The sequence below is a fragment of the Caloenas nicobarica genome, chromosome 1 (assembly GCF_036013445.1).
Source record: "Caloenas nicobarica isolate bCalNic1 chromosome 1, bCalNic1.hap1, whole genome shotgun sequence".
NCBI lineage: Eukaryota > Metazoa > Chordata > Aves > Columbiformes > Columbidae > Caloenas > Caloenas nicobarica.
In genome coordinates this window covers 6830551-6844350 of record NC_088245.1, presented here as the reverse complement: position 1 = coordinate 6844350, position 13800 = coordinate 6830551, and the positions used below count along the sequence as shown (strand labels likewise).

The window sequence follows — 13800 nt, the reverse complement described above, 5'->3', positions numbered from 1 at the left end:
ACATCAAATTTATGAATGCTTAAATGTCAGTAAATTGTATAAAAACAGTATCTCTGCAATTTATGAATCTATAATTCATTTTTTCACTGTCTGCTCTATATTTCATCACTTCATCATTTTCAAGAGACCAAACATTCTGAAAACTGAAATTATATGTAGCACGTGGCTCTATATGAGAAACGGGTTGTTATTGTTGCATCAAATTTACTCCACGATAACAAATTAGTGTCTTCTACTGGTGCTGCATTTGAATGCCTTAAACAAACAAATAAAAAAACTCCACAGAAATGAGACAGAAGAGCAAAAAAAGAGCAGCAATTATGTTTTTAAAATCAGTTGATTTAACCAGGTCAGAAAGTCAGGTGGAAAGAGTAGTAAGAGAATTCTATGAGAAGTGTGCAACTGGACATTAACATCCTCAATGTTCTTTCGTGGTCCACTTTGGAAATTCATGTTGGTGAATGATGTGTGCCAAAGAATTGAAAATAATGAAATCAGAAAGAAAAACCCTGCAGTAATTTGATTGAAACATAATTGTGTACTACATATTGGCACTCCAGCTCACTTTTGTTTGCAAAAAACCCCACGAAACAAAAGTGTCCAAGGACCAGTGTTTCAGGCTGAGAGTTGAGATTTAACTCCAGCTAAGCCAGGTTAATTTTTTAATAGAAGACTATTGGCAAAAGCGAGTAAAAATTTTTTTTTTCTTAAATAATGATTTGTGGTTTATGCTCTTCCATTATCTATCTCGAGAGGAAGCTCCCAGCACATATGCAGGGTGCAGGTTCCCTCCTCATTCAATGGCTTGGTCTCTCCACCCCATTTAGTGCCATTTTCTTCCCAGCAGCTGTTGCTGATTCATATTTTTCTTTGTGATGTCAAGACGGTTGGTACAGACTCCGTTGAGTCCCTCGCCCTCGGAGCTGGAGGGTCTACTGCTTCTCTCCAAGAAGGGACTCTCAGCCTAAGATCAATTGGCACAAAGACCCAGATGTTCCAAGTGCAAAATACTTGGAATCACCTTGCCAGTGTGAGGATCTCATTGATGATGTCTCTAAAGGTGTCGAGAAGTATTTTGATCCAACAGTAACTATTCTATGGAACTAATGTCAACAGGACTATCACATCAAAATGCAGCCTCTTTTGGAGCACTGCATAACAGAATTTGTATAGGAGGTATTATCTATTTAATTTTACCATGTTTTTGAAGTAGAGCTGTGTAAAATTCATTTTGCTAGACAGAAAAATACATTAAAACACATGGAAAAATGTAGGCAAAATACAGTATTACCAATAAACATTTCCTTGGAATCAAACCCAGAAAGACATACAGATCTGAAGTAATGGAGCAGTGTATGGCAGATAAAATATAAGTATTATTTTGGAGAATCAAAGTCGCAGTTTTTTTCACAATATAACGTCAGACTGTACATATTGTATAACAGCAGCTTTCTAGTAATGATTATTTCAATTATTCTCATCTCATTGGCAGATTCTCATCTAAAACTCTATACTCAGGGTCTAAAAATGCATTGCACTGAAAAGAAAACACATCGATTATAAAAGAAGCTCAACCAAATTCAAATGTGATATTTGGAAAGACAATAGCTTCGCAATGCTGATATCATTACTTATGCTATACAGGAAACAGTTAGTGACATTTTCATGCACTGCCTTGATTTTATCTTCTCCTCCTTCTTCTCTCCACCCTCCCACCCCTGGTCTCCCCGCTTGGCTCGTTACACAAAGCAGCTCAACGACATGACGCAATAATGATTGTTTAGCACCCAGCATGCTTTGGGAGACTAGAGCATTGCAAAGAAAAATCACTGAGAAAAAAAAAAATAATAGAAAAATTGAAAGGTCCTGATGGAAAAGAAAGAAAAATAAAAGAAACAAGTGCACATAACATCAATGCCACCTCTGAGAAAAATCATCACTACACAAAGATACAGTGTACATAATACAGTTTAACATGCACTCTCCAATGATAAGCTAGAAGATCCAGAGTAAGTAAAGACTTCATACTTGTGCGGATTTTTGTGCAAAATTCTGAAAGACCATGACAAAAATCACAGACTGAAAAAAGTTTTGAGATTGTCAGATAAGCCGTGGCATTCGATAACCACTCCAATGAAGTCATTGTTAGCCTGCAGCTCTATTTACATTAAGTGAGCAGGTTTAAAGTTTTGTGTTGCTCATCGTGATAAAATACGAGGCCGTAAAGGCAGTTTGGGAGGAAATAAAGAGCATTGCTTGTGAGAGGCCAGCCACAATGCTGCTCTGTAGGAACTGCCACACTTCGATATGCTCTGTCATCATTAGCATTTTTATTGGCTACATGAAGAAGGAGAAATTATATTAACTTAAAAGAGATTCTATTTGCAAAAAAACACATGCACTAGTAACTCAGTGCGGCCAGGTTAAATCTCTCGAGCTTTTTCTCAGAGCAGCGAAAACCTCAACACTTAGAAATCTATTTAAAAAAAACTAAGATATTTCTTTGGATGTGTGTGTGTTTTAAAATTCAAGGTAATTTACTGATTAGATATACTCTGAGTATAACTCAGGAGTGGTATTCACAGCTTTTTTATTTTCTGCTGAATGCCACTGGAAACAGGATCCAGAGCCGTGTTTGGATACCACACAGCAACCTTACTGTGCGCTTTCCGGTCATTAAGAAAAATAAACTTCATAAAGAGAGGTAGAGTGAGTCAGTAAAAAGTTTAAATCTGTGATTGTCATGTGTCTGATCTGGTCCAGGAGAGCATGGCTTTACCATTCGCAATCATTTGCACAAAGAAAACAAAGAAAGGGCAAATGATACAGTACTGTACCTCCATGGTCTGAGACTGGTGCATGGCTTTGATTGCATTCTGTGCCATTGCCCTTGTAGAAAATGTGACAAACGCACAGCCTGTGGGAACAAGGGGACAGGGAGCAGGAAAGACAAAAAACAACAAGACAAAAGGGTTGGACGCTTGTTAAACCAACACAGTCTACGAGAACGGCCACAAGACGACACTGTTCTCAGTAGTACATAAAAATAAACAACTTCTCTAGTTTATTTACCGACAGTGCTGACTTGCTAATCTGACCATAGATGAAAGAAAAAAATTAGGTGGGGATGGGTGAGGAGAAAGGTGTTTTTTCTGTTTTGTTTTCCTTTTTTTTTTTTTTTGCCACAGGGTTTGAAATAAGTAAGGCTTTTATGTAGTCTTTGGATTGCATACTTTAGTCTATTCATGCCATGCATTAACAATTACTTACTATGGCTTTTGTGCAGGTAAATTGTGGATAGTGAATAAGTGACTGGCATCCCTGGCAGCTGGGAATTTAAAGGAGTCCATAAAGTCACATATTTTTGTGATGCACCAAGAACAACCATACAAATAAGGATGAGAAAAACTCCACTGTGTACCCCCTGACTGAGTGTGAAAAGATTCAGACAAAATTCAGTAATGTACGTGGAATCTCAACATTTAAGAAAATAACATATTAAAAATAAAAATCTTAATGATTTTTGTTTCTCAGAGTCCCAGGTACAAGTATAGTTCTTTGATCTAGGAAAGCTACTACCAGCTTGAGCAATTCTGAAGCCATGTGCATGAATAACCAAAAAAATCACTTTTCTCCCTCCTCAGCCTTTTAAATCATCACGAAAAGCCAACAGGCTAATGCCTGGACTATTTTTCCACCCTTTTACTATTGTCAGTCATACCTACACTGGGCATGGTACAGGTCAACTTTCTCAGTGCATGACTCACTGCCCTTTTGACTAATAAAAACATTGCCTTCTGAGATTTACATTTTATTCTTCATGCACCCTTGGGCATCTTAAAGAAAAAGACTGTGAAATTAATGCAGATTCAGGCTGATTTTGTAATAATACCATGGCACACTAAAAGCTTAGCTAAAGCAACACAGACTTATTTCACTTGTGATCTCTAATGACTTTAAAAGTGCATTGATTTTCAGCTCCCTTAGCCTTGCACAGTTTGAACTTAGGTTTCAGAGAATAATTTAGTGTTCCACTCAATTTCCTCAAAACATTATTATTATTACTACTTAAAAGATTTCCAAATGAAGCAAATCTAAGCACTGAGAGGCTGAAGCATATTGTCATTTTAAAGCTAATGCATGAAAGCTACATTCTGGCATCAAAAATACAATGTTGTTGCCCCTGTGGCCAATGGGCAAAATAAACCATTTTGCAATCCAACAAGCAACAGATTGTTTGCTTTATGTAAATTGTTTTGAGGCATAAAATACCTTTTCTTTTTTGCTCTGTGTGTACCTGGTAAGATTATCAAGTCAAGACTGTATTCACATTTTAATCAAACAACAGTAAGAGAAAGCAATGCCTGATCATTACCCAAAAGCACTACATCTAGTCATGAAAATAAAGTCAATGCATTTTTGCATCATGCAGTATTTTTTTTCCTCTTTAATATAAAGGCCCTTGATGCAGAAAAACCTAAGCTGGTTTATGTACCTCAGACTGATAAGCAAGCATCATAAAATTGAATTATTTTACACAAGCTTCATGGCAGTATTGTGACTCTTTACGTATTTCTCAGTAATGTAACAGCTGATGATGTCTTACTCCTGTTTAGCCACACTACGTGTTGCTGGACTATTCTTATTCAGCAACAAATTTCTGTCAAAGCAAATGATGTAACAAAACAACTTTCTGTACGGCAACCTAGGCAAAATGTGCAGTAGACAGGTGAATAAACTACAGTACCTCTGCTAGATTCCATATTGCTGCTGTGCACTAAAATTAAAGAGGCCCAAATTTACCATCAGTCTCAAAGTAATGTCTCTTTAAAACTTTTATTATCATTAACAGAGGAAATAACACCAAGGGTTTTCATTTCTCATTTTGCAATTTCAGTGGGGGATAACCACAAATAGAGATATACTGGAGGGCAGGCAAGAAACCCCATACAGAGCCTTCAATAATATTGTTTATAATGGTCAAGAAACTGCTTCATTCACTTGTTTCGCTCTCATTATCCAGGAGTGTGTACCATAGTGACAATTACTGAATAGAGGTTTAGAATGCATAAGAAGCATGCAAAATGTCAACAAAAATCAATAAGACACAGTTTATGCATTTATCACAATTTCTACCCAGCAGTACTCCTGTAAGTAACTTACTGAGAGATGTTGCAATTAGCAGGTCTCAAAAGAAACGTGTGAATCAGCAGAGAAATAAAGCTGTGCTCCTCTCAAGATAAAGCAGACTTTCTCTTCCCTCCCTCAAGCTTTTTCTCTTTTTAACCGCAAAGCTCAGCTGTTGGGGACTTTCAGTGTCCAGCGCTACTGCAAAACCTCCCTCCTCGTTCCTAAATGCCCAGATCCATTTGCTTGGATCCCGTTGCCTTTGTCGTGGAGCGAAAAGACCTTCGTAGCAGATGTCTGTAAAATGCCGTATAGCAAGCTACCAATTTAAAAGAAACTTGTTCTCTGGGCAAGGGGAATGCCTGATGAATGAGGTTATGCAGCTTCAACATGAGCATTTGGAAACAGCATTCCAGGCAGAAGATGGGGCAGCATTTTAATTACGGTTTGCCAGCCAGAGGCTACAAGGTTAGGTCCCCTTGTTATTTCCAATTGGCAGGCCATTTCCCACCAATGGACAGTGGCCATTTGCACAGTAAACACCCAGTTTGCCTCAATAACCGTGGTAAAAATTCAGTAGACAAACTTATCTCTAAATTATTTGATAACCTAGACCTTCAGTTGTTACCATCGAGCACCCCAATTAAATGCTAGCTAATTTAACCACCTTTCCAGACATTGGTACATGTATTCACATTCAAGGATTATTTTTTCAGCTACCAAACCTACACTTACACACAAAATTTGTGTATTTATTATGTGTGCACATACATTTTATTATGTATGAAGCATGGGCTTCTATACATTTTATTGTCTGTGAACCACGGGATCCTTTCCTTCATGACCAGACTGACACACTGGAGGGGAACCAAGCTTATATCATAGGATTCAATCCAATTAACTCAATCATTGGACTCCCACCTATAATTTAGGTATTCAGAAAAACTGTTCTTCCGAGATGCTTGTGTTCTCTGCCACAGCCAATGGCAGTGCCTTTAATTTTGCTGTATGGGGTACGTACGCATATTAGGAGGATTGTTGTGTTTGGCACCTAGAATTAAATCAGAGGTTGGTGTCCCAGCACACTGGATTTCACTTGTTTGAGCCAGATGAGCTCTGCCTGGACCTGTACTCTTGCCGCAGCAGTTTCTGAGGGGTTGGGAAACCCTTTTTCAGCATGCTCTCACTCTCTGTATCACACGGATCCAGGTGGTCTTTTGGGAACATACTGTCGGCTTCAGGGCCGTAAATCACGATTATAAGAGGACACGACTAATCAGATTTCATGCCTCGTGGTGCAAGGAAACAAGAAAGATATCCATGGCCTCTTAGCCCATCCTATGAAACATCGCATTGATTGTAGTGCTGTGGGCTGAAGTCTTCTGGACCAATAGCTACAAGCAAACTATTTCTCTTCCGCCACACTGAGTCCTGATACTTTAATTACTCCCTTTTTACTGGGGCTGCGGAGCTCTGTGGCAGAGAAAACGTGGACATGGGGATATTTTTATATCTAATGCCTTGAAATTACTTCGGTTTGTACCACCAGCTACCTAACCACACACAAAATACCCTTTTGTAAATACAGCCAACCTGCAAGTCACCTCGCAATTATTTATCACCTCTGGTTTCAAGATGTCAGGGATCACTAACAGAAACAAAAAAGGAGGCAGGAAGGAAGTCTAAGACACTTCGTTCCTTCTCCAAGGCTGCCTTTTTACCCCCTACACCAGATAAATGATTGACTGGGGAAAGGCTGCTCAAAGTAATTTCCTCTTGCAGGCAGACTCAGAGGGAGGCACCCAGCCCTGCCACAGAGGAGATTTTGGAGCACATTATTGCATTTGCCATCTCAGCTGAGAGAACATCTAAACTCACAGGGCTGCTGCTTACTCCCCTCCTATCCCAAACTGAAAAAGAATTTTGAAGAGGTTGCAAAATTAGAAAAGCGTCCTCCTGGAACCGTGCTGCCCCACACCTAGGGCTCGCTGCTCGAGTGACTGGATTATTTAAAATAGTTAAAAAAGCTCAGCACTGCCCCATTTCAGTTCCTGCTTCGCTCGATTCTTCTCCTCTCAGGCTTTCATGGACTGTTTCGAAACGTTCAGTCAGCAGTTCACGCACAGTCTAACGTAACATCAATATTTGCGAGCTGTAAGTGAAGTAGAACATTTTTAAGTATGGAGGCCTCAAGGTAAGGGGTCTGATTTTGTACCTACAAGAGAAACCTCCTACACAAAACTACTCTGGTCTACCAGAGGTTTTAAAGCCCCTGAACCCTCAGTGAAGCCAAAGGGAGACGCAAAACACCTAGTATTTTTGAATCAGGCCTAGAGTTAAAAATAGCAGTTTAAAAACCACGGCTTTAAGGTTCTGGAAATGAAAGAAAGGCAGATGTAATCGATTTTAAAAAACCTCATATATATATGTGTAGTGACCTCTCTGACACAGAAGACGGCTCAAGATATTTTCAAAGCCATCCAAGCAATCGCGCTACTATGCATGGAGGCTGCGCAGCTGGTGGTGCAATGGTTGAGCTACAGCTTCCTGGCTCACCATAAACAAGGTTTTTCTTCACTTTCTGCGAAGAAACAACAGTGAAAAGCTGCCAAAATACTCCTGCAAGAAGAATTTGGGATCCTCTGAGATGAAAGACTCTACTTAAAGGAAAAGATAAGGCTCAAATAAAAACCTATGGAAATTGAGGTGTGATAAAAATAAGCTCTAATTGTGTTAAAATATTTCTAGCTGAGATTGCAAAGTAGGCTTTCTCTTTTCTGCACTGTGCTAATATAGCAGTCTGAAGGAAGGACCAGCCTGGGAAACAGCCTTCTAATGAAGACATCACACAAAAATCTGTCTTAGCGGTTAAAATACATTTCGGCTACAAATTAAGACATCAAATTGTTTATTGTGCGAGCATTTGGTCATTAAATATTGCTTAAGACACAAAATGGCAGGTCTTAGACCAGGTCCAACAACCTAGCCTAGAGTAAAGTGTTGACAAAGTCACAGTGAAGCTCCTTAGTTTATACATACGAGGCACATGAAGGTAAGAAGAGGCAAGTCTTGTAAACGTGCCTCATCTCTTTGGCTTTACTGACTTCTCTTGACTATTGACCAGATGAAATATTCTAGATTTTAAATTTCGTGGTTCCCTTGAAGCATTTCTAATTGGACAGTCAATTAACCACCCTGCAAAGTGCAGACTTGAGTGGCTACCAAAGGCCACTTTCTCTAAGAGTGCCTTGATGACCCTCTTCTTGGAATAAAAACTCTTGCAAATGATTTAATCTCAGACTTCCCTCTGGGGAGGGATTGTTGTGAAGATGCAATAATGGAGATCTGAGATGTAGAGTTACTGGCCAAAGGCCAGCAGAGACACTGGTCACTTGTATTAAATGTCTTTGTTTCTTACCAGCTTCAATAGAGCTTCAGTAAGGGAAAAAAAGAAAATTAAATGTGCCATAATGATTGGAAAAAATGAAAAATCTTACCACATTACAGCAAAATAAAGAAGGCAAGGAGGTGCTTCTGGAGAGCAATTAAAAACACAGCACTTCCACCGTCCTAATTTCCCATCACTTACTGACACGCGAGTCAGAAGGTGGCCCCTAATCCAGGCTGTTCTCGCGACTGGCACTTCGTGTTACTTTAGCTCAGAAAGGAGAAGTAAATATCCTTAACGAAAAACAAATAGGCATAAAACCTCCTCACCTACTCTTCACTGCAATTAATTACGATGCAAATACTAATTTTCTTTTACTCGTTCATCGACTCCTGAATCTAAAAGTTACGAATGGATTTTCATGAAATTAAATTGCCTGACCATGGTATAACTCTCCATGACATTTCTAACCTGCTCCTAAAGCAAAGAAAGAAAGAAAAAATCCCTGTAATCAATGTCTGTAGAAAGGTTCACTTGTCCCATGTGCCTGCTGATGTTTTGTTAAAAAATCATACAATTAGGAGCCTAGAAGATGTAGGAATACACACTTCAAGCTTTTCCACAATTTTCATGGTATATCCAATTGTCTGTACATATTATTAGCAGTTTTTTTCAGTCCATGCTATTAAGCCAGTTGACTTCTTTCTGATATCTATTATATAAATCTGCACTTAGCAATACAGCAGAATAATTTGCTGTGTGGTGCTCCTGTGATAAGGATAAGAGGATTTTTTAAAATCATCATTATGGATGGTAATAATTCCTGGAGTGATTCAGAGATATTGATCCACTGATCCAAAAAAAAAAGCATTTTACAAAGGTAGAGGACCATCACTATCCTTATTTTAAGAAAGGGGATAACAGAGATTATGAGAGACCCACTCACCTATGGTCAATACAGCGCATCAGTGGCACAGTTACAAATCAAAATTAAGTATTTCTGACTATTTTTGCACACTCTGGCTATGGACGTCTGTGTTGGTACCTGTGGTCATGTAGCCATTACACAGAGCTAGGAGTCAGGAGGTCTGAAAGTTTCCTTAAGCCGTTTACAATAAGCGATTTAAAATCTTAATCATCTGAGGCAGTTCGCTTCTGCTTTTTCATGATAATGAAGCTTAGCACATGATATCACAATCATGAATTTTTGTAAAGCATACTTAGCTCTTCAGAAAAACTGCTGGATTAAACAACCCTGCAGGCTGAATCCTTCTCTTTGAATAATGAATATAGTACAGGCAGTGGCAAGCTTCTTTAGATAGTCCCATGAACTCTGCTAAAGTGAGGGCCAGCCTCCACGTCTGCTGAGTCCCTGGTTTCTTTATCTCTACAGCCAACAGGGTATTTTTATTTTTCAATACTTTTCACAGCTAGGAATTACTCTCTGCCAGCCAACTAATTTCACAGGGCCTATCCCAGAGCCTTCAGAAGGCCTTTTGGTTGCTCACTATTTCTTGTAGCTGGCCAGAATATAACAAGTTACAGATATAAACAACAATGCAGGAATGAATAATAGTAGGGAAAAAAAAAAGAGTCAAGGAAAAAAAAAAATCTTAGCTTCTTTAAAGTATGCTGCTGCACCACTGGAGCTTTTTGTCATTATTTCAGTCTAGTTTTACAGGTGAATTTCAAACAGCTGACAATAGGAATTTGGAGCGGAAATGCTGATGGTCCATTATCAGTAGTGACAGCAATGGGTGTGACTTTAATAAAGTTCTGTTAACTCTTGGCTAGAAACCACAACAGAAACAACCAATTCAATCTCTCTCCCTCTCTCTATTTATCTTAGCACCTACATCACACTCATCACAAAGTGTTTCGCTTCCCCTTGGTGCCACAGGAGGGGATTTCTCCTTGCAGTGGGAGCCATGGGGTGCTCTACACCCTGCCCATGGGCTGACAACAGACTCCTACCGTACTAGCGGTGCGGTTGCTGTTGTAGCATAGACGTGGCCTAAAAGTCAACTGAAAGCTTTTTAATCTTTATTAAGGAAAAAAAAAAAAAGGCAGCACAAACCAAAACTGTTCTACTGAGCAGTGTAACCTGGAGCTATTCCTTGCATCTATCTGCTGGTTGTTTGCCTGAACTCTTCAAGAAAGCTCAAAAGTTGGCATAAATACCAATGAACATACTTTTCAAGCTCTTTTGCCTGAGATCCCATGATGTGCACTTGTTATGCAATTGAAAAGAGATGCCAAACAGAGTTTATTGGAGCATATTTCCAGCTCACTGCTGTGAGCACTGTGAGTTCCCGAAGGCTCTGGCATGGCGAGGACAGCGTTTTCCTAAGACAGGGACTATTTTTCATTCACTCCTCTGTGTCTGGGAGGGGAGCACATCCAGACGGGTGCTGGGAAAACAAATACTGTTTGTGGTAAAGGGAACTCACATCTTGGAAATGGCAACATGAATTAAAGCTTGTTAAGTATTGGAACTCATTACAAACATTTAACTGTATAAATTCTCCCTCTTGCTTTAGTGTAGCAGCTTTTCACCCTGTGCTTTTTCAGCCAAGCTCTCTCCACTGCAAATCTCCCTTAGCCCTTTTCATTTCAACTGCAATACCAACCATTTTCCCAACACTTTGCCTTCTCTCATGGAGTGGTGGTTTTGTGAAGCTGATAAACATCTGCCTGAAAACCCGGTTGGCACAGCTGAACTCATTTTCAAGTGTGAACACGGGTGTGTAGAAAGCAATTCAAGTCTAACAAGGCATGATGCATGAGGGCATGATAGAATATCAGTCGTGATTGTGACCGAAATAAACCCGAGTGGCAGAAAGGATACAGCTCTGCTACAACCACTGGTGTGTGACCTACCTGGGCTGAGATCTTCAGGCTCCAGGAGGAGAGTGCAGCACATTAACTTTGTGGCTCTGCTGGCCAGCACTGCCCTGCCTGGTACCCTGGTGACACGGCTTAAAAACCTCAGCTTCTGATTATCGTGAGATTGCTATTTACGGCAGAACAAAACTACCCCATCACCCTTACCTACGCTGTTGGATTTCATAATTATCTTTTCTATGCTTGTACTATGCCCAATGCCTGTTGACTAAAAGCAAGTACACAGTGGGATTTCTATGGATCTCAGGAAAGATCCATTTCTCTGTTGAGTGATGCTGAGGAGTCAATTAAATCCTTTTGGGGCTCAAAACATCTGAGCCCAGATCTTGTTATTTCAGCAGTTACTTGGTTCCTTTCCCACTTGTGTCTTCCATCACCCCTTCCCTGTGCTACTTACAAAGTGAAATAAGTGAAAATCGGAAATATTTGTTTTGCCGCAATGTTGGGTCTAGACGAATAATGACAGCACTCAACTCCATCAGTTAACATTCATTGCTGAGCTGCAGGAACCAACCTCAGAGCTTTCCCTTAGTCTTCCCAAGGCAAAAGCCATGATCCTGAGGCTCTCCTTGCCTGAAGGGTCCACTCCCAGTCCAAAAAGTTTTAGGGTTGCAGACTAAGGAGGCATAAATGTGACTTTCTTGGGGTTCCTTATTTACTGTCAGTGTGTCTTTCAACAAGTCCTTATTATTCAGAAGTAGTATAGTAAGTGCTTTCAAGCAGCGCCATGAAATATAGGAATACCTGCGACTCGCACTGCTGAAATTTTTAGGCATTTTAAAGAAGATGGGTTGCACACAAAACAAAAATTCCCACGTACAAATTATTGCATAAAATACTGCAGATCCTGTAGCCTACCGGAAACAAGTAGATCCAAAAGTAAAGAAAAAATCTATACCTATACCTATATCTAAATGCAAAATGGGTACTATTATTTTTTCTGTGCCTTTTGAAAATGTAATAAAATGCATAAACTGTGCTTTCTATGTCTTTTTTTTTTTCTATAGAAACAGAAGTGATGTTTTCACAGCTTCACACTTAAAATTACTGCTCATGCTGTTAAATGGCCATGGCTACTACCACAGCATCCTTCCCCACTGACAGACGGGACTAACATTATTTTCTTTTCCACTCAGCACCACCTGGCACTCACTTTTTGAGAAAGTTCATGCTCTGAGAATAATTTCAGGTCCATATACCACGGAGTTAGTCTGCAGGCTGGGTCATCAATATACATTTATTTTTCTTCAATACATTTTCAGAGGGCCTTACCGAAAAGGCACTTTTGCACTCAAAAGGGATCACTGGCTATTGAAGTCTGTGCTGCACTTCATTTCCAAAGTTCAGCTCAGCCGCTTGACCACTCTTGATGGTGCTGCTTAACACTCTGCCCTGCTTTTTGGGTTGTGATAGAGGCACAAGATTTAAAAGCTCTTTTTGCAAAGTTTTGTCCAGGCAAACATCTCAGGTTCAAGCTAATCTCTTTGTTTCTGAGTTACAGCAGAGCTATGTTTTGCATATAGTTGTAGAAAACACAGGAATGGAGGAGATCGTGCTACAACGTGGGCCAGTTCCCGTGACCCTATATGCCTTCAAGCACTCGTTTACAGTTCTTTTTATTTTTTTTTGGCCTTGTGCTACAGAGCAGAAATGGGGTCAAGGAAGGATCTTTGATTTTGTGAGAGCAGAAAACTGAGGGTGTTTTCTCAGGGTGCAAAGGAACCTTTCCAGCTGACAAACAGGGCGATAACACAAGTTAATATGTTGGTGCCGAGACCTTTCTGACACTGGAAATAAGAGGTGATAATTTCAGTCACTGTGAAAAGTTCATGTGGACACCTTCATCACGTGGGACGTATTACAGCGTAACCTCTAGCTGCAGACAGCGGCTATGCCTACCTTGGTTGTGACATATAGCTCCCAATTAGCACTTAAGGAAAGAGACTTTACAGACTGCACACTCACCTCTGCTCAGCCCGTCCGGTCCCCGAAGGATTCGGCATTCTTCTATCTGGCCAAACGGAGAAAACATCACCCTGATATCATTCTCATTACACTTCTTCGAAACCATTCCTATGAACAATTTTCTGTCTTCCACAGCTAGAAGATAAAAATAATGAATGAGCAAAGGCCATTTCATCTTTTTCCTGTGATCAATGCTTCATTACCACATCAAACCAAGCTCCAGTCATGTGAGTCTGGCTCTGTAACTGAAGACAAGTCCTAAGGCAAACACTTTATACTTACAACCTCCCTTCCCCCCCTTCCTCCCCCCACCCCAAATCTCTCGTTTTTCTTTTTCTCTCTCCTTTTTCTAGTGGTGCTTGCTGTTTATATAACATATTAATTGGCTGCCTTAGTCATTCTGCATATGCCTCCCC

The 13800-nt window shown here is 39.9% G+C and overlaps 1 protein-coding gene across 10 annotated transcripts in view; it reads right to left on the bottom strand.

Moving 5' to 3' along the window:
- Window positions 1–13800, bottom strand: part of CELF2 (CUGBP Elav-like family member 2) — a 374192-nt gene that overhangs the window by 51337 nt on the left and 309055 nt on the right. For all 10 annotated transcript variants that reach the window (XM_065626864.1, XM_065626865.1, XM_065626873.1 and 7 more), the window contains 2 exons: window positions 13385–13519; window positions 2838–2917 (listed from right to left, as the gene is read on the bottom strand). In XM_065626864.1, coding sequence (XP_065482936.1) covers window positions 2838–2917; window positions 13385–13519 — 215 coding nt within the window. The remainder of the gene's footprint in view (window positions 1–2837; window positions 2918–13384; window positions 13520–13800) is intronic.